The 19208-nt window shown below is 44.1% G+C and overlaps 1 protein-coding gene across 2 annotated transcripts; it reads left to right on the top strand.

Annotated features, from left to right (window-relative positions):
• Window positions 1-13657: 13657 nt before the first annotated feature.
• LOC110077988 (lysophosphatidic acid receptor 6) lies at window positions 13658-18160 on the top strand. Of its 2 annotated transcripts, none has more exons than XM_072989911.2 (2): window positions 13658-13768; window positions 16708-18160. In XM_072989911.2, exon 2 carries the CDS (start codon window positions 16708-16710, stop codon window positions 17803-17805), a length of 1098 nt encoding a protein of 365 aa, XP_072846012.2. In that variant the 5' UTR covers window positions 13658-13768; the 3' UTR covers window positions 17806-18160. The 2 variants fall into 2 exon arrangements, with proteins under 2 accessions (XP_072846012.2, XP_020647299.3); XM_020791640.3 differs by lacking the exon at window positions 13658-13768 and adding an exon at window positions 14005-14083.
• The last annotated feature ends 1048 nt before the right edge of the window (window positions 18161-19208 follow it).

Here is a 19208-nt window from a genome sequence, read left to right as displayed (position 1 = left end):
TCAGGGTCCACTGTTTGTAGGGGCCCACATGAAGAAGGTTCTCCCCCCCCCCAAAAAAATGGTACTGCTGTGCCTGCTGCTCACTGGACCTTTGAAGTCTTATGTGTGCTGAGGTCACGTGATGGGTCCATGATGCGTGGCCTTGCTCCACTTGAGCAGTGGTGATATGTGCAGCCTTTTGTCCCGCCACCTGCATCATTGAGGGCCCGGGCCCTATGGACTCTTATTTTTATTGCAGGTTTTTCTTTGGATACACTTTTTATTTTCTGGTACTGAAGGCTTGCTTATGGTCATAAGAAATACTTTATTTTCATTGTTGCGTTGTTTGTTTCCGTAAGCATTTTTCACTTATTTGCTGCTACCAAGTCAGTCATATTTATGTTATATTACATTGTTCATGTGTGACCTATTTCTGTGAGAAGTAAGGGAGAGGGAGGAAGGAGGAAGGCACGCCCCCCTCCCCACCTTTATATGTTTTGCCCAGGACCTAGAGCCTTGAATTGGCCCTGCCTGCCTGTCTTGTATACATGGCTCCATATCCCTCAGCTGCAAAAAGGGAGGACAGCACACAGACAGGGATGTTTGTGTCTCTGTCCGCTTCCTCACACTCTTTTACTTTTCCTGTTCCTTTGGGAGGGAGGTCTCTCGTTGTCTCGTGTGCTCCCAGAGGCATCTGGTGGGGCCACTGTGAGATATAGGGAGCTGGACTAGGTAGGCCCTGGGCCTGATCCAGCAAGGCTCTTCTTATGTTCCTTATATTTGGCAATATTTGTTTTCAAGATGCCTCAGGACTCCTTATTCTTGGTGCAACAGACTACCACAGCTACTCTTTTGGAAATTAGTGCATAAGGATTATTGAACATTTGTGTTCACACAAGGCAGAATATTTTTTTAATTCCTGGGGTTGTCTACCAACTTCAATCATAAGAGAAGCTGCTAAATCTTAACATAATGGCCATTTCTTAAGATGCTGAAGTTAATTACCACATCTCAGTTCCTTATTTTTTTTTAAGTGTAGATGCTTCAGGAAAAGGCTTTTTTTATTACTCAGCTTCAGTCACTTAATTTTTACAGTTGCTTCAGATCATTTTGTTCTCTATTTGTGAGGCTTCTTTTCATCTACTACAACTTCCTCCATCTTTTTCTCACTTTGGGGAATCTGTTAAGGGTGCTTCCAGAGAGGACTCCCTACTGCTCAGAATTAAAAGGCACTGTGTTACCTTCCTTTCCTTTTTCCTTATGGATTTTCTTTCATAATAAAAGATGAATGAAAATCAGAAAGGGTTGCAAATTTTAGATAATATTGTCTGGCTTTCCTATATAAGCGTCCATGAAGGAGAGCTCATTCACAGGAGATGCATGGCTTCAAATTGTGATTTCTTTCCCCCACAGATCCAGAATGACTTACTCCAAGCTTCCATACCTGTTTCAATTTTTCCTTGAATGAAATCCAAGTTGAGTTTTCACACTATCACACATCCCCTCCTTTGCTTTTCCAGCTCTTCTCTCTTTCTGTCTCATGCCCTCCCTATTCTCCATCCTGTCTCCACTTCTTGAAAGGGATATACACAAGCCCTGCCCTTTTATGGTCAATGGGAGAGGAAGAAATCTCTTGCAGAACTCAGAGAAGGAAACATGCAGGAAATATTTGTTTGTTTGTTTTTTTATATCCCACATTTCCCTCCAAAAGGACCCAAGGTAGCTGATGTAATTAAAAGGACAATATTTTAAAGCTAAAAACAGTAAGTATATAAATATTTAGAATGAATTAAACAAGTGTTATATTAAAATCAACATTAAAACACATTTAAAACAGCAGAGCACAAGAATCCTTTTAAAACCCCTCTCAGACCACCAGTCATTAAGGAAAAGCCTGCCTGAAGAGAAAGGCCTTTGCTTGCTTGCAGAAGGACAGCAAAGATGGGGCCAGCCTGGCGTCCTGTGGGAGGGGATTCCAGAGTCTGGGAGCAGCAACAGAGAAGACCCTCTCCTGTGTCCTCACTAAACACACCCGTGAAGGTGATGGGACCACGAGGAAGGCTTCTCCTGATGATCTTAACACCTAAGTAGGCTCATAATGAGAGATGCAGTTCTTGAGCTAGCTTGGATCCAAGCCATTCACATCCTGGAATCCCTGGAGCTGAGAAGCCACAACCTTCTCCACACCTTGCCCAAGAATGGTATATTAGAGAATGGCCAGTAATTATCCAGTACTGTGAGGTCCAAGGAGGGTTTTTTCCAATAATGGGCTTACTACTGCCTCCTTTAAGCAAGCTGGGATCCTACCCTGCTGCAAGGAGGCATTCACAACCCCTTGGACCCACTTGGCCAGTCCCTCTCTGGCAGCTTTTATAAGCCAGGATGGGCAAGGGTCTAACAGACAAGTGGTAGCCTTCATCTCTCCGAGGATCCTGTCCACAGGCTGCAGAAACTCAAACTTATATATCAACACAGGACAAGCAGGAGCCATAGTTACATCTACAGGATCTGTATTAACTACGGCATCCAAAACATAGTGGATTTAAGCAATTTTACCTGAAAATTGCTGTGCAAAGTTTTCAGAGCAAGATACCAAATAGTCAGCACTATCTTCCTATGGGCCATGATTTAACAGGCTGTTGACCACTCAGGAGAACTCCAATGGGCAACTCTGGTGTAAAAGAATTACGGCCACAGAGACTGGAGTAACGTTAGGAAGAACAACCTTCAGAACACGGCCAAAGAGCCTGAAAAACCCACAACAACCAATTACTTTTTTGCTACCACCATTGGCATTTAATAGGTTTTCCAATGGACTCTAGCCCATGTTCGATTGAATTCACTCAGGGTTTTCTTTCATTGTCACTGTAGTCCCATTCATTTTATCACCGCCAGTTCCCCAGTAAACCAGGGGGCCAATTTGGCTCTACTTCATGGGAGAGAAACCTTAGGAGCAACTGTGTCAACAGCCCTGACCATTTCCCCATTTCAGAGGTCAATCCAGGCTTCAACAGAATCACCTGCCAAGGCAACAGGAAACTCCTCAAGAGCCATCAGGAAGCCATTTGGATCCATCAGCCTTCTGGGGTGGACCATCTTAATCAGTCCCCATACCTGCAGTGGCTCCAAGTTCCAGTAAGTCTAAACCTCACCAGATGATGATTTGTCCGTGACAGTGGAACCCTAGAGAGTTCTTCCACACCCAGATCACCAACCTCTACCCCAGTACAGAAAGCCAGGTCTAAAGTGTGCCCTGCAGCATGAGTGAGAGCGGATACTATTTGGGACAAACCCATGGTCATCATGGAGGGCAGGAAGTCCTGAGCCACTCCTGACAAGGCTGCCTCAGCATGGATGTTGAAGTCCCCCACCACAACAAGCCTAAGAGACTCCAACAACACCCCACAAAACCAGCTCAGCTAGCTCAGGAAGGGAGACCGTTGAGCAGTGGGGTGGGCAGGACACCAACAGAATCCCTATTCTGTCCCAGGCTCCTCCTTTGAAATATTCTGAGACAAGGTGATTGCAGAATAAAAGTCTAGAAACAAGTGAAATATTTTTACAATGTTTTATGCATGCTAGCACACCCTGACTATCTGGAAATCCTGTTTGAAAGCACTAAATCATTCAACTGAAAAAGCTAGTAAAGTGTTTATGGCCCTGCACCTTGACTTAAGCCTAGAGTTATGGTTCATAGATATCCCAGAAATGTGGGTAATAGTATCAGGAATTCTGAGAGTCCGTTAGCTCTTCTATTCTGCATCCTTGAGAATTGCAGGTCATTTCAATACTTTTAACCTATGGACATGCCACCTCCATCTTTTTTGACTCTTAACTGGAAATACTACGAAACTCAGCCTCTCAACACCGAAGTCGATCAACAGTCCATCAACTCCAGACATTACCTCGATGGTTCTGACCATGGATCTTGGCCGCAGACTCCATCAGTATTACTTACCTCCCCAGAGTCGGACATTGTCGATACCGACCCACTATCACTGACAGAGGATTTCCAGACCTATGCCCAACTTATGATTCGGATGGCTAAATCCCTTGATCTGCAAATCCACCGACCATCAACAGAACCAGCCGATCATCTGTACGTATGATCCGATCTCTAAAAATACAACCACTCCAGTACACATGTTGATGTTGCCATCTCTCTTTAGTACTGTGCAGAGATCCTGGACAAAACCAGCTTCCTCTTTGTCTAAGTGGATTGATAACCTCTATAGAATCCATGATCCAGGAGCCATTTTCCTCCAAAAACAACCAGCTCTAAATTCTATATTTGTCGAAGCCTCTCAATCGAGATCTCAACTCTTGACAATCTCTCATACCACCAAATAAAGACAGCCGACAAGTAGACTCCATGGGTAGATGACTTTACTTTTCAGCAGCCTTCACCATGCGAGTCGCTAATTATCAAAGAGCCATAGGAGCTTACCAACGCTTCCTCTGGGACACTATGTCCACCTTTATTGAATCCCTGCCAGAGGATAAAAAGTTACTAGCACAAACTTTCCAACAGGAAGGTCTCTCCATTGCTAAACAACAGATGCTTTCTTCCCGCCACACCGTAGAGGCTACAGCTAAGTCCATGGCCACTTCAGTAGCCCTATGCCGTTTTTCCTGGCTCAGAATGGCCGGCTTAGCCGAAGATGCTCGGGCACGTATCAAAGACCTCCCCTTCGATGGAGCGGGTCTTTTTAATGCTGAAACTGACTATATACTAGAGAAGGTACAAAAGAAATGTTCAGCAGCCCGATGTTTGGGAATTTACCCTTCCTACCAGCAGCATCCTCAGCAAAATCAGTGGAAACAACCTATACAGTGGACCCTCTACTTACGGAATTAATCCGTATTGGAATGGTGGCTGCAGGTTGAAAAGTCTGTAGGTCGAGTCTCCATTGACCTACAATGCATTGAAAACCGATTAATCCGTAACCGGCCGATTTGTTGTTTTTGTTCCATTTTGTTTTTGTTTTTTTTCTGGTCTGTAAGTCGATTCTCCGGCTGCAAGTCGAACCTAAATTTTGCAACCAGAGAAGTCTGTAACTCGAAAAGTCTGGAAGTCGAGCCATCTGTAAGTCGAGGGTCCACTGTAACTCATACCAGAGGTTCCAAGGAGACCCTCCACGACAAACCTCTTACAAGCCATACTTCAAAAACTAGAGCCAAATCCCAGCAACAGCCTGCCACTGAGCAGAATGACCGGAATCCTAAACACCATGTTTGATGTTCCTCTGACCAAGATCGCCACCCACCCCACCAACCCTGCTGTCTGGAAACACTTACCTACATGGGAATCCAGCACCACTCTCAAAAACGCCTACCGCATCCACCTTCGAACTTCCTCCGACAACATATGTTGTTACTCCTCCATCACAACCCCGGCAAGAAGAAATAATGAATTTACTTCTCAAAGATGCCATACAACCCATCTATCAAAACAACACTGGGTTTTTCTCTCGCTATTTCACCACCCCCAAAAAAGACGGGGGGCTTTGCCCTATTCCAGATCTAAGATTATTAAAGAACTACATCGTCACCACAAAATTCTGCGTGGTTACTCTAGAATCAGTTCTTCTCTTACTTCGAAAAACCAAATGGTTCACCATCATAGACCTAAGAGATGCTTACTTTCATATTGCAATACATCCCGCACACAGAAAATTCCTTTGTTTCCAACTTGGATCACAAGCATACCAATTCAAAAGACTCCCATTCGGCCTTGCAACAGCTCTGAGAGTATTCACCGAGTGCATAGTGCCAGTAGCTGCCTACCTCAGACTTCAAAACATTCTTGTCTTTCCATACATCGATGACTGGCTCCTTGTAGCACACTCCTGTCACAAAGCTTGACAAGACATCAGTTTCACCCTCGCCCTCCTTCGCGATCTCGGTCTAACTGTCAACAAACAGAAATCAAAATTCAAACCTACAAGGACTATACATTACTTAGGCGCGCTCATAGACTCCACATGAGCTCGCATGTTCCTCCCTGCAGAAAAGAGGAAAAAAAATCTCTTCACCTTACTTCGTGGCTTCACTTCGCATGCCTTGATACCTGCCTTAACGGTGCAATGAGTTCTAGGCACCGTGGCCTCTATGACGTCAGTTATACAGCATGTGCATCCAATGAGATCTCTCCAATCCTGGTTTCTGGCCCTATTCGATCCACTAACGGACTCTCCCCACACTCTCCGACAACCTCGCCAGCGAATACAAGTCACTACCAACGTGAGTCGCACCAATTGGAGGGCTCGTTGCAAATCCCTCACAGTCCATGCCAAATGGTTCCACATTAAAAAACTGCTCCACATAAACAAGTTGGAGCTACTAGCTATCATAAAGGTCTTCAAGGCTTTCAGAAACCTTCTTGTAGAAAAAATGGTCCAGATTGCCACCAGCAACACCACGGCAATGTACTACATCCTAAAACAAGGCGGCACCCACCCCCCAGGTCTCCTCTACCTAGCGGTCGACCTCTGGGAGTAGTATCTGCAACATCACATCTGTCTCACAGCCTTACACATTGCAACCTGGCAGACCCGCTTAGCCATACATAACTGATGTAAGCCGCCCCGAGTAGACATTGTCCAGAGGGGCGGGGTAAAAATCGAATAAATAAATAAAATAAATAAAATACAGATGCCCAAGCTCATGAGTGGGAACTAGATCAATCAGTATTCCAACTATGCTGGAAATGGGGCACACCAACTTTCGATCTCTTTGCCACCCGAGCGAATCGGAAATGCCAACTCTATTGCTCCCGAGCAGGAATAGGAAAACATTCCCAGGGAGACGTGTTTGTTGGCCGTTGGCCCCTTACCTACTTTTTCCCGCCATTCCCTCTCCTCCACAAAGTTGTCATCCCTCTACAACAAGACAAAATCAATGCCATCATTATAACCCCTTGGTGGCCGAGACAGACTTGGTTCCCAGTTCTCTGCAGTCTCTCATCAGACATCCACCATCTCCTTTACCTGCCACACCTCTTCACACAGAACAACTCCCAAGCCCTACACCCGGGCTTACCTGTTCTGCACCTGGCAGCATGGAGGATTCTCCCTCATTAATGAACATTCTTCATCATGCTAAAAAACTATCCACAAGGAAAGCCTACCTGAAGAAATTTCAATCCTTTACCGAATCTTCCTCATCATCCTCCATCAATCCATCACTTTCCACTGTTCTCCACTTCCTCCTACATCTCAGATCCAAGGGCCTCTCCATCTCATCCTTGAGAGTCTGCCTTTTCCGAATAATATCATACCAGCCTCTAAATTCTCCAGCAAAAAACTTCTTCAAACATCCAATAACAAAACATTTTCTGAAATATTTCTCTCATATCTACCTTGATACTCGATCTTCCTCTCCACAATGGTCACTAACTCTTGTTTTGAAACAGCTTACCAAAGCTCCTCTTGAGCCACTAGCTACAACTGACTTAAGACTCCTCACCTTTAAAACAACTTTTCTCATAGCTCAGCTCAACGAGCTAGTAAATTGGCAGCTTTACACTATGACTACCCTTATCTACAGTTTTTTCCTGATAAGGTAAAGTTATTCATGGACATTTCCTTCCTCCCCAAAATTGTCTCTCAATTTCATCTTTCCCAGCTGATTGTCCTTCCTTCATTTTTCCTGTCACCTTCTTCAAACCAAGAAAAAATACTCCATACGTTGGATGTCAGAAGAGCACTTGCTTTTTATCTCCAGCGTACCCAGACTTTTTATCTCCAGCGTACCCAGACAATCATCTCGTCTCTTCATAAGCCATCAGCTACCTACAACAGGCCGTCAGGTGACTTCCCTCCAGATGGGTTGCCTCTACCATTCATTTGGCTTATCAACTTGCTCGACAACCAGCCCCTAAAGTGGTTTGCCCTTACTCCACCAGGGCAGTGGCATCCTCTACAGCCTTTCTCTGTGTCGTACCTCTTCTGGACATCTGTGCCTCTGCCACCTGGGCACAGCCATCCACATTTATCCGTCATTATAGACTCGACCTCCGGCAGAAGTCTGATGTGGCATTTGGACATGCTGTTCTAGCCTCTACCTTGGCATGACACCCAGCCTCCGGGTAAGACAGCGTCTTAGTTACCCAGGGTGTGATTCACAGAGGCCACAAAGAAGAACAACCATTTACCCACCTGTAATTATAGTTCTTTGAGTGGACCTCTGTGATTTACACATCTCACTCATCTTCCCCTCTTACTATTTGCTTACTATTAAGTGGTGCTTAACACAACTTAAAGGGGATGCTTGGCATCAAGGTGGGGAGGGGCATATTCTAATCTGTTTATTGCTACTGCAGAAACTCTAGAATCTTCCGATGAGGCTCTGCGCAGGCGCGAATCACCCAGGGTGTAAATCACATGGGTCCACTCAAAGAACTACAATTACAGGTGGGTAATCTGTCATTCACCATCACCACTTGCGCCATACAAGCACATGAGCAAGAACCAAGTCCACCTTGAGTGTGCAGGAGGAACTTAGGTCTAGAAAGAAACACTAACAAGCTTAAAGGAGAAAAGTTAGATGGCAAACTGAAAAAGGGAAGTATGTCCCAAGGTCCATTGGATTCTGCACTATAAAACATTTCTGCTTTATGCAGGTTGAATCTATTCAGGCTACTAAAATCTACCCATGTTCACTTAGAACACAGTTCCCTTGATTTCTGTAGAGCTAATTTATGAGGAGAGAGTTTGAAAATGTTGGGCTCGCCATGTGAATTCATCCAGTTTACACTGCTATTATGTTCCAGCACACTCTCTTGCCCCTGAAAGCAGCCTTCTCTTCATGCTTGGAGTAGCTGATGATGAGCTTATGTCCCGAACAATTTGTATTCCTTGGGCAGAATTACTCAATAAGGTGTTTTTTGCAGCAGTGACTGGCGCAATGTGAACTGCGTATGCAAGTTGTAGAACAATAGCTTGCCTCCATTCTCTTGACTTGAGCAATTTGTTTGCCCCAAGGGCAGAGCATACATCATGCAAATCTGCCAAAACAAAGCTCAAATCTAGTTCCCTAGGGGGCATTCTCCCCCCACATCCAAATCTGAGCCTGACTATGGTTGGGGAAGTACTTGCCTAATTAACAGTAACTTACCCAACCAATTACATTTGGTATACAATGTGATTTTTTAAAACATTGAATTTATGGCTTTCCAATCTGTATAGTTAAACCCAGTCACATCAACCAGTTAGGAAAGAAATCACAAAATGATTTTAGCTGTCTGGTAAATGTTTAAAACCTTAGCCTTTGCCACTGCTGTCATCTGTCCTACATTGTTGAACGACATTACACTAACCAGACTGCCTGCTGTGCTTATCTACTTTCTATCCTTGTTTGACTCTGGTGGCCCAACAGGTATGGGTACGGTGGGAAGACAATGACTACATCAGCAGTCCTGTAATGTGGCCTGATAGTGTTACAAACATCTTCCCCCTTTTGGCTGACCAAAAAGTTACAACAACGCTCCAGTGTTTACCACAATTAATTCCACTCATTCCTCACCAGTTCCCATAGTCTTTACAATTATGAAATATCCAGTAAGAACCTACTTTGACGCCAGGATCTAATTCTGCTTCTACTCAGAAAGAAGTCATGGGATATCCAATAAAATGATCTGTGTAACCAGTACCTTTTCTTGAAGGTTTCCTCCTTCCATATAGCAGCTGAAACTGCTGCCAATGACCCAGCTGCTTCCACTAGTGGAGCCCCTGCCTTATCATCTTTCCACAACCTGGGGCTCCATGTCTGCAAATATAAAACAGTTACCAGCAGCCAGTCATGGTGGCAGAGAGGGTGGCATGGGGCGTAAGCAGGAGGCACGTTCAGAGACCATGTGGCCTTCTAGATGTTCTTGGAAAGGCAGTTCCCAGCAGTTTTAACCAGTACAGTCAGCAGAGGGGAATGCTGTGATTTATTTTTAATTTCTTTTAATTACTCACTTAATTTTTAGGCCACTATTCTCCTGACAGTGGAACTCAAGGCAGCTCCATTCCATTCTCACAAAACGTGGGGGGCCACACACATCTTCCTCATTCCTGGCCAAGAAAACACATTTCTTTTCTCTGCTCCCCTCTCCCCCGCCCGTACCATTCTCAAGCACCAGCACAACATACAGTACCTGTGCAAAGTAATTGAGAATGCCTGCAAACAAAATCCACAGGTATTCTCAAATATAGTAAGGCTGTTGATAATAGGAAGAGAGATAGAACAAGTTTGGAAAGTGAATCAGGGAAGACTAAATACATGACGTACACTTATGTTTGAAGAAGTGGACTGATCCATTAAAGGTCACATTAAAATGTAGCAGTTAGTCTTTAACATGCCACAATATTTTTATCTTCTTCTTTTTTGTTCATTTACATGCATTTACATATACATGCTAGCGCAAACTAACACAGCTACGTCTTCTTTCATACTTTGAAACCCAGATGAACTCTGATGTGATTGTCATGATTATTTACTCACACTGGTATTTACTCCTTTCAGGGATAAATGTTAGTTGTGATGGACCACTACAGACTCAAACTACCAAGGGGTGTTATAAAGTTATATAGTGTTCTGAGGGCTTTGTTTGCGTATCAGACTTGAGAGATCTTGAGAGGCCATACATTCCCCAGTAGAGTGTTCTGGCATCAGCCAAGCATTTTACAAATATTGATCTTCAGTTCTGAGCCCTGACTGCAGGATGTGGTACTAAAGCATGTATAAATACAGAGAATAGCTCCCAATAGCATGTCACACATGGGAGGTTGTTGATTTTAGAACTGCAGAGCTGGAAAGGGCCTTATGGCTCATCAAGGCCATACGTGCAAATTTTATTCTGAATCAACTGGTATATATATCTATGCCACTCCTCACAATCCTATATAGCAGTAGTAGGGAACTTTAAACTGGCTAAAATTCCCTTCATATCGTTGGTCATAATGCCTGACTGATAGAAGTTGAAGTCCAATAACATCTGAGAGCCCCACGTTCTTTGTCCCTGATACATAGGTTTAATTTGCTCCTCTGTCTCAAGACCACTCAAGACGTGATGATGGATATGTGTAAAAAAATGATATTTTAAAAATTGATGGATGGATGGATGGATGGATAGATGGATTTAGCAAATAACAGCTGCTGAGAGTAATATGAGTTGTACCAATGGTGTCGGAGGAGATTCCCAGGAAATATAGTCAGCCCTGTTAATATTTTAAAGCTGTTTTCTGGGGGAAAACATGCACAATTATATATATATAATTACAGCAACATAGGTTTTCTACATATATATAAAAACAAAGAAAACCTATGTTGCTGTAGTGCAAGGGAACAATTTTCTTTGGGAAAATTTTGCAGTAGGAAAAGGCAAAATCCCAGGTTCTTGCCCCCAATCCACTTTGGTCCTAGTCTCACACCCTTTCCCCATGTGCCATTTATAAAAGGCTTTAGAATGCCAAGATGCGCCCACAGGTTTCTATCGCTTATCACAGATGGAAAGGATCAGGAATTCCAGACTGACGTTTGCTAGCATGAGCCACAGCACGCGTCTATTAATGAATCACCAGCAGGTGGCACTGCAGGAAAGCAAGACATCACTGCTTCACGGGAGGGGGGGGGAGGCAAATCATTTCCTTCTAACTCCAGAGGGTTCGTCTTTGCCTGCCTGCCGGCCTGCCTGTTTGGTTCATGTTTAATTCTGATGTGATAAAGCAGCTATTAGCTATTGTGTCCTACAATGAGCTTAACATTAATATTTGTAGTCTGTCTGAGGCTTCCCAGAAGTAGTGATGTGGCAAGAACAGGAAGTGTTCTGTTTTTAGACAAGGACTCTTTTCTGGTGATAACACTGTTTTTCTAGAGAATCGGGTAGAGGGGAAAAGATGAAAAACAACTTGGGTAATAAAAAAAATGCATCACTTAGTAGGAATGGAAAACAGGCCGTGACAAGGCATTATAACCATGACTATTACAGCAATAGCAGGACATTCAGTTATGGTCAGCATGAGTATAAGTATTTATTTTATTTATTACATTTGTGCCCCAGCGTTTTTGATCCTAAATTGGCTGTCTCTTTCATCAGATGCATACCATCTGGACTGTGGCACAGGCAGGGCAACGTGAGGAATAGTGCTGCTTTCCCAGGGAAAGGGAGGCTGTTTAGCACGATTGGTCATTTTGCTTCGTTGTGATCACAGGCCTCATGAGCAAATGATTGCTGTCACATTGGTGGAGGGGGCGAGGGATTAGAGCCCAGTCCCTGAAAGAACAGCAGTGCCGTGCTCACATTCTTTGTAGTTACCAAATAGAGCGCATTCAGAATACTTCCAGACATGATGTTAAAGTTGCACAGTGTCTTAGAACGTAAGATATGAACTTGGAACCCAATGTTCCAGCTAGCTGTGGATTTCCTGTTTTGTCAAGAGGTTGGACATGAGAATCCTTGAGGTCTCCTCCAACTTTACCATGCTAGTAGGGTTCTGTGACAGGGACGTGGTGGTGCTGCGGGCTAAACCGCAGAAGCCTGTGCTGCAGGCTCAGAAGACCAAGCAGTCGTAAGATCGAATCCACACAACGGAGTGAGTGCCCGTCACTTGTCCCAGCTCCCGCCAACCTAGCGGTTTGAAAGCATGCAAATGCAAGTAGATAAATAGGGACCACCTCGGTGGGAAGGTAACAGCGTTCCGTGTCTAAGTCGCACTGGCCATGTGACCATGGAAGATTGTCTTCGGACAAAACGCTGGCTCTATGGCTTGGAAACGGGGATGAGCACCGCCCCCTAGAGTCGAACACGACTGGACAAAAATTGTCAAGGGGAACCTTTACCTTTACCTTTAGGGTTCTGTGATAGTAGCCTCCCAGGTTTAATTCTAATAGCACAAAATCAGGCATCCCCAGCTTTCTGTCCCCAAAGGCAAAGCTCAAAAATTACTTCTTTGGATGCTTAATAACAGAATCTCTGAGGAAACTTCGACAGTGACCCTGCTGAGTAGGGGTTTCTGGGAATGCTAGTCCAAAAAAGTTACCATTCTGAGTTCTCCCCAGCTGTCACCAGGTTACAGCTCCCAGAATTCCTGGATACTGGTCATCCAGTTTATGGCTTCTGGGAATTAAGGTCCAAAAGCATCTGAGTCCCAAGGATGGGACCTTGGGGACGCTTGGATAAAGTTGTGGGGTAACATTTCGAAAGAGGAATACTAACCCATTGTCGCTATGGAACTCTGCTCACATACCATACGAAATGGAGCCCATTGCAACCTGGACGGATGATGGGCTCTTCCTCGTAGAAGGCCCCCAGCCACTCCTCTTTGCTGGATGACAGTGGTGTAAACGCCACATGGACTATCTTTGCCCCCCCCCCCAAGTAACCCACTGCACACATGCAGTGGATAAGGCTATCAAAGAATGAATGACAAAGATCAAAATGTGAATCCAGTTGGCAGTTTGTGGAACAAGAAGTGAAACAGGGCAGGGCACCAAATATGTATGAAAAAGGGAACTATACTGTCTTCTTTATTTTCCTCATGCCAGGAAAATGTCTTGGGATGGCCCCAACTGGACCGGCAGTGAAATTTGGTGCTCAAGGCAGAGAGGCAACCAGATGAAAGCCTTATCTGAAAGCCTTCAGGACTCTGAGTACTCTTTCTGATACCGTTTGCTAGATCTAAATCAAAGTGGACAACTATGGCCCTGAAAAAAGGTTTTGGACTGCAGTTCCCATCATACCTCACACCTGAGCCTGATGACAGCCGCCCATCCATGATCTAATGATCAAAAGCCTAAATCCTATGTATGGGAATAGAGGCAAGGAGAGAATGAAGCGGGTGGCAGGGGACGGGGGGAGCTTCAGGCTGAGTCTGAGTAATGGAAGCAGCAGGATCCAAGGAGTCCTGCAGTTCCAGTGGTCTACTCTTATCAGCATGAGGCCAAAAATATATTTTTTTCCCTAAAAATACGCAAGTGTGGCCAAAAACAGGAAACAGGGATGGGCTGATAAGAGATTTCTGCACCACCCTACGCAAATAATTGCTACTTGTGCAACTTTTCCGTATCCCAGACAACCCATGAAGGAGCAGGACTTCTCTGGACAACTGAGGCACACAAGGTATGGATGCGGCTGTTTTCTAGGCTTGGCCTCTTTGAGGGCTTCCAGTGGTTAGGCACTGCTAAGAACAGGATGGCTCGGCGTATATCATGGGAACAACAGCATCTGGCAAAAGCAATTCTCATACGCTTTTGGAGACAGACTCTGAACTCCACAAAGCCTTAGATCCTGTACAGAAAGAGGGAGTTGCATGCAACCAGCCACAAAAAATCAACTAACCGCCTATTAGAGGAAACAGCAAGATGGCAAGCAAAGGGATAATTGTCCTTTGCTAAGAAATGTAGCTAGGTATTTGGGCAAACTAATTTCCCTGGGGTAGACCTAAAGCAGAAGTGAGAAGCCCTTCTGGTGTGACTAAAACTTCTGCAGGGGGTGCAGCAAGCAAGAGGAGAAATGGCCTGTCAAGGGAACTTGGGGGAGGGTCCTTTAGATTTTTTTAGGTATCCAGCATAGTAGATAGTGATGGACTAAGATTCAGAAGGCCTGGGTTCAAATCCCCACTGAGCCATGGAAGCTCACTGGGGATATGGAGTAAGACCTGTAAGCATTCTTCAGTCTCGAGAGACTATGGCAGTGATGGCAAACCTTTTTGAGCCCGAGTGCTCAAACGGCAACACAAAACCAAATTATTTATTTCGAAGTGCCAACACTGCAATTAAACCTGAATACTGAGGTTTTAGTTTAGAAAAAAAAAACTCATGTCATTTACACATTTTGTCAGTTAGTGAGACTCTGCTAAATATTTCAGTTCTGCCCAGTTCAATTTAGAGTCTAAACAGAATCTTGAAATACTGTACTTGCTGTACTCAGCAAAAATTGCAGAGATAAATGCAATGGAGATTAACTTTGGAAGGTTCCTTTTTCATGGTTTTATTTATATTTATTTATTTATATTTAATTTATATACTGTACCACCCCGTTAGTCCCAAGGCACTATTCTGGACAACTTACAGACAATTACAAACCAGGACAAACAAACTATGGACACTAAAATGTAACTGAAACAGCAATGACAAATCAAAACCATAAAAGCCAATGGCACCAACAAATTTTCACAATAAAGAGGACCAGATTGGAGGTGCTCAGACAGGGTTGGATTGAAAAGCCTCCGTGAAGAGTAGTGTTTTTTAAAATTCAACCCCCATCTCTATTGTATGCTTGTCTTAGAAAAGCTACTTTTGTTTTCACTTCACTAGTTTGTTTTGCAGAGTATCCCGTGACTGGTCACATCTATCATGGCAGCGTTTCTCAGTGTTCCCAGTTTGGGGACCCTGGGAATCAAAAACAGTCTGGGGGCTTTGCTAAAGCCTCAGATGATCGGGATCTAACCAGTATCTTAACAAAGATCACCTAAGGAGCCTGATAAATGGCATAACTGAATTTAAGTAAAGACAGGTGGAGGCATTCTGAACGTCATACTTAACCAATGAATGGATTAAGTACCCATACTGTTACTTCATCCTTTAAAAATACAGAAAGTTTAATTAATAATCATTTATCAAGCCTGTCTTCCTCTATAACCACCCTGGGAATAAGCACCACTGACTACAAGGGACTTACTCTTGTATAAAAATAGATAGCATTGCATTTTAGAAGTGTTACTTCATAGGATTGAACAGCTCCATCCCATAACATATGGTGAAGCTCTAATCATATATTTCTGATATATTTCTATAATACTATAATTTCTCAAACCTTGACCTATTGCTGCCAAGATAAAAGTTCCTTCCTTCCTTCCTTCCTTCCTTCCTTCCTTCCTTCCTTCCTTCCTTCCTTCCTTCCAAGCTGGGGGCTGTTCCACAACAGTAAACAATAAAGCAGCCTTATCTCTGATCTCTAAAAGAACTGATTTACACCTGCTGCAATCAAGGAAGGTAGCAGGAATAGGTGGCTTACAATCGTGCAGTTTGAGGTTCGGCTGCGGAGGGGGCGTGGGGGTGGGGGGGTGGGGTAGCGCTCCACTCCCGTGCTCAGGGAGAGGTCTCCGCATGCCAGCTGTGGCACGTGTGCCATAGGTTCGCCATCACTGGACTATGGTAACGTGCTCTGAATAGAGTAGGACCACTCCTTAAATATCTCCCTTACCTTGGGTCTGACTTGACAGAATGTAACAACAAGAGATTTAAATTTTATAAGAGACAGTGAATGCTTATTGCGGTGAAGAAACAGAAGATTGCCCCGAGGGGTAGATAGCAACCCAAATTGTTCAGACACTTCTGTTTATTACACAAGCTTGAAAAAGAACACTGTGCCACTCCAAAGCTTGTTTCCCTCTCATGAGCCAATAAAGCATATGATCTGAATCACTTTGAATCCCTGAGATGTGCTACTTCTTGAGAGCCACTTGAGTGCATTGCAGTGTTCCAGACAGAGAGAAAATGTGCCCTTCTTTGCATGTCTCTCCCCCCCCCCCGGGGCTCTTATACGTTGGATAGAAGGGAAGGGGGGAAGCCTCATTCTCCAACTACAATTTCTATGGCCCTTTACTGACCATGCTGGCTGGAGACTCCTCGAGTCAAAATCCAAAACTTTTGAAGGGCCAAAAGGGTGTCTCAGCCCTGGTTTAGCAATCCTGAAGGGTTCCAAGAATAGTCTTGACTGACAGACTTGTTTTTACTTTACAGATGTGGGGAAACGGCACTCCAACATCAGGGGAGGCACCTGCTTCGAGGGAGACCCCAAGCATTCACCCAAACAAATCCATATCTTTGCAGTGTGTCACTGAAGCAGAATTCCAGCACCTTCTTTTGCCAATCACATATACTCTGGTTTTTGCCCTGAGTTTGGCCTCCAACGGTGTTGCCTTGTGGAGCTGCTGGGCCACCCGGGTACAGGCCCCACCAGTCATGACCTTCATCTATAATCTCATCATCATCGACCTGCTGTTTGCCTTGTCACTTCCATTACAGGCCGTATATCATGCCAGACACAATGACTGGCCCTTTGGTGAGGGCCTCTGTAAAGCCACCAACGCGCTCTTCCTAGCCAACATGTTCAGCTGTACCCTTTTCCTGGCCTGCATTTGCCTCGAGCGTTACTTTGCTGTCATCCACCCTATCCACTACCTGCGCTTGAGGTGGCCCCTCTACCGTATTTTGCTCTCTATGGCAATCTGGTTCTCAGTGGCCATTGGACTCCTGATATTCTTCTCCAAGAGCACTGTCACCTATCGCTTCCCAAATGGGAATACCGCCTGCATGGAGAATTTCCCCGATTACGTCTGGAGTGGCAGCCTGGCAGCCACAGTCCTTGCCTTTTCTATCCTGGGCTTCTTTGTGCCTTTCCTCATCATTGTCATGTGTTCCATTGTGATCGCCCGGCGCATTATGAACCTCACTCATGGTTCAGTCCAGGCCATCTCCTTACGCAGGCATTCTCTTCATACGCTCTTGATGGTGACTGGTTTGCTTGCCCTCTGCTTCCTGCCCTTCCATCTCATCCATATCCTGCATGCCTTGGGCCGGATTGGGGTTCTCTCCGCTCCAGGACTGTTGCCTTTCACATGCTCAGGCCAAAGAGCAAGCGTAGCTCTTGCTAGTATCAACAGTGCACTTGACCCTCTAGTGTATTACTTCAACATAGCAGCTGCCCACCGGAAAATGCCATGCTGTGGCGCGATTAGTCAGAATGTAATGGAATCTGATGAGCCTGGTAGCCCGACCTCGTGGGGCCTCAAAAGTGTGAGCGAGAGACTGAGATTTTGCTCAAAATCCTCTCCATAGCATCATCCGGCTTCTGCTGGAGTGCCTGCCACTACTGCCACCATGGACCTGTACCACCTGTCACCCTTTGAGCAGGATCACTCTCTCAGACCACATCCTGATCTGGAGATAGACCAGGAGGATGAAATGATCTTAATCCTCAAGCCTTTGGATACACCTAAAGCAGGAATGGGGAAGTTCCACGAGCTTGATAGCCACTTCTCAGTTTGCCGACTGCTTAAAGGCCATACAGACCAAAGAGGGCATGGTCTGAGGGGAAGGGGTGGACCTTAGTAGATTTTTCCCCCTGTTCTATTTTGTATCTAATTGTAGAATTTCTTAGTATTAAGAAATAAAAAAAATCCCCATAAACCCACTCAGATTTAAGTAGTTACTAGTTTAAAATAAGTATATAGAATGAATTTACTTAATTATAGAATAATTTTAAACTACCATTGGGTATCCTAGAGTGGACTCAATGAGACTAGATAGGCGGGATATAAATAAAATAAATAAATAAATTGTGTACTTTGAAATGCAACTACCTAAGAAAGTTGCATGAAAAGGAGGTGGATGTGTTTCCTGTTTAAACACAATTTCTACCCCAAATTTTTTTCTGCCTGGACTTTGAGGAGATTTGTAGACACAATGGATAGTTTTATAGTATATCTGCTCCTAGCTGCTTGCTGTGAGATGACATGTGTGGGAGTATGAGAAAGAAAGAAAGAAAGAAAGAAAGAAAGAAAGAAAGAAAGAAAGAAAGAAAGAAAGAAAGAAAGAAAGAAAGAAAGAAAGAAAGAAAGAAAGAAAGAAAGAAAGAAAGAAAGAAAGAAAGAAAGAAAGAAAGAAAGAAAGAAAGAAAGAAAGGGCAAAAAGCATGTGCAAGAAAGACGAAGTGGCAATAGGAAGATGCTTGGAGTTTCAATAGTATGGCAAAAACATTGTGGCACTTTTAAGACTGAGATATTATGGTTTACAATCTGGTTTCTCAAAACATGGAGTACAATATTTAGGCCACAAGGCATTTTGTTGGCTGTGTTATGTTTCCTCCACTTCTCCAAGCAGTGAGAGGTTCTGAGGCAGACAGAAAGGATTGGAGAGGTATCTTGTTTTGTCATATTCACTTTATCTTCAAAAGTAAAAGGAGAGTATGCCAACCATGGGGTCTTGAATCATTCGTGGACAAAATACAGGAACAGGTGATGCCTTCAATTGACCATTAAGAGTATAAAACAAAAATGATTCCAAAAACATCAATGATAAAAGTATGGGGAACAAGTAAAGCCTTTTTTTTTTGAGGTTCAATAATGAGAATTGCAGCAAGACCAAAAGAGAGAGAGAATGGCAGAATATAAAGAATTGGAAAAGACATTGTTTTCATGTGAAAAACAGTCAAAGCAAAAAATTATAAAATCCTAAGTAGA

The sequence above is a fragment of the Pogona vitticeps genome, chromosome 2 (genome assembly GCF_051106095.1).
Source record: "Pogona vitticeps strain Pit_001003342236 chromosome 2, PviZW2.1, whole genome shotgun sequence".
NCBI lineage: Eukaryota > Metazoa > Chordata > Lepidosauria > Squamata > Agamidae > Pogona > Pogona vitticeps.
Note: the sequence above shows the minus strand (reverse complement) of the source record. Positions and strands in the feature narration are given on the sequence as shown.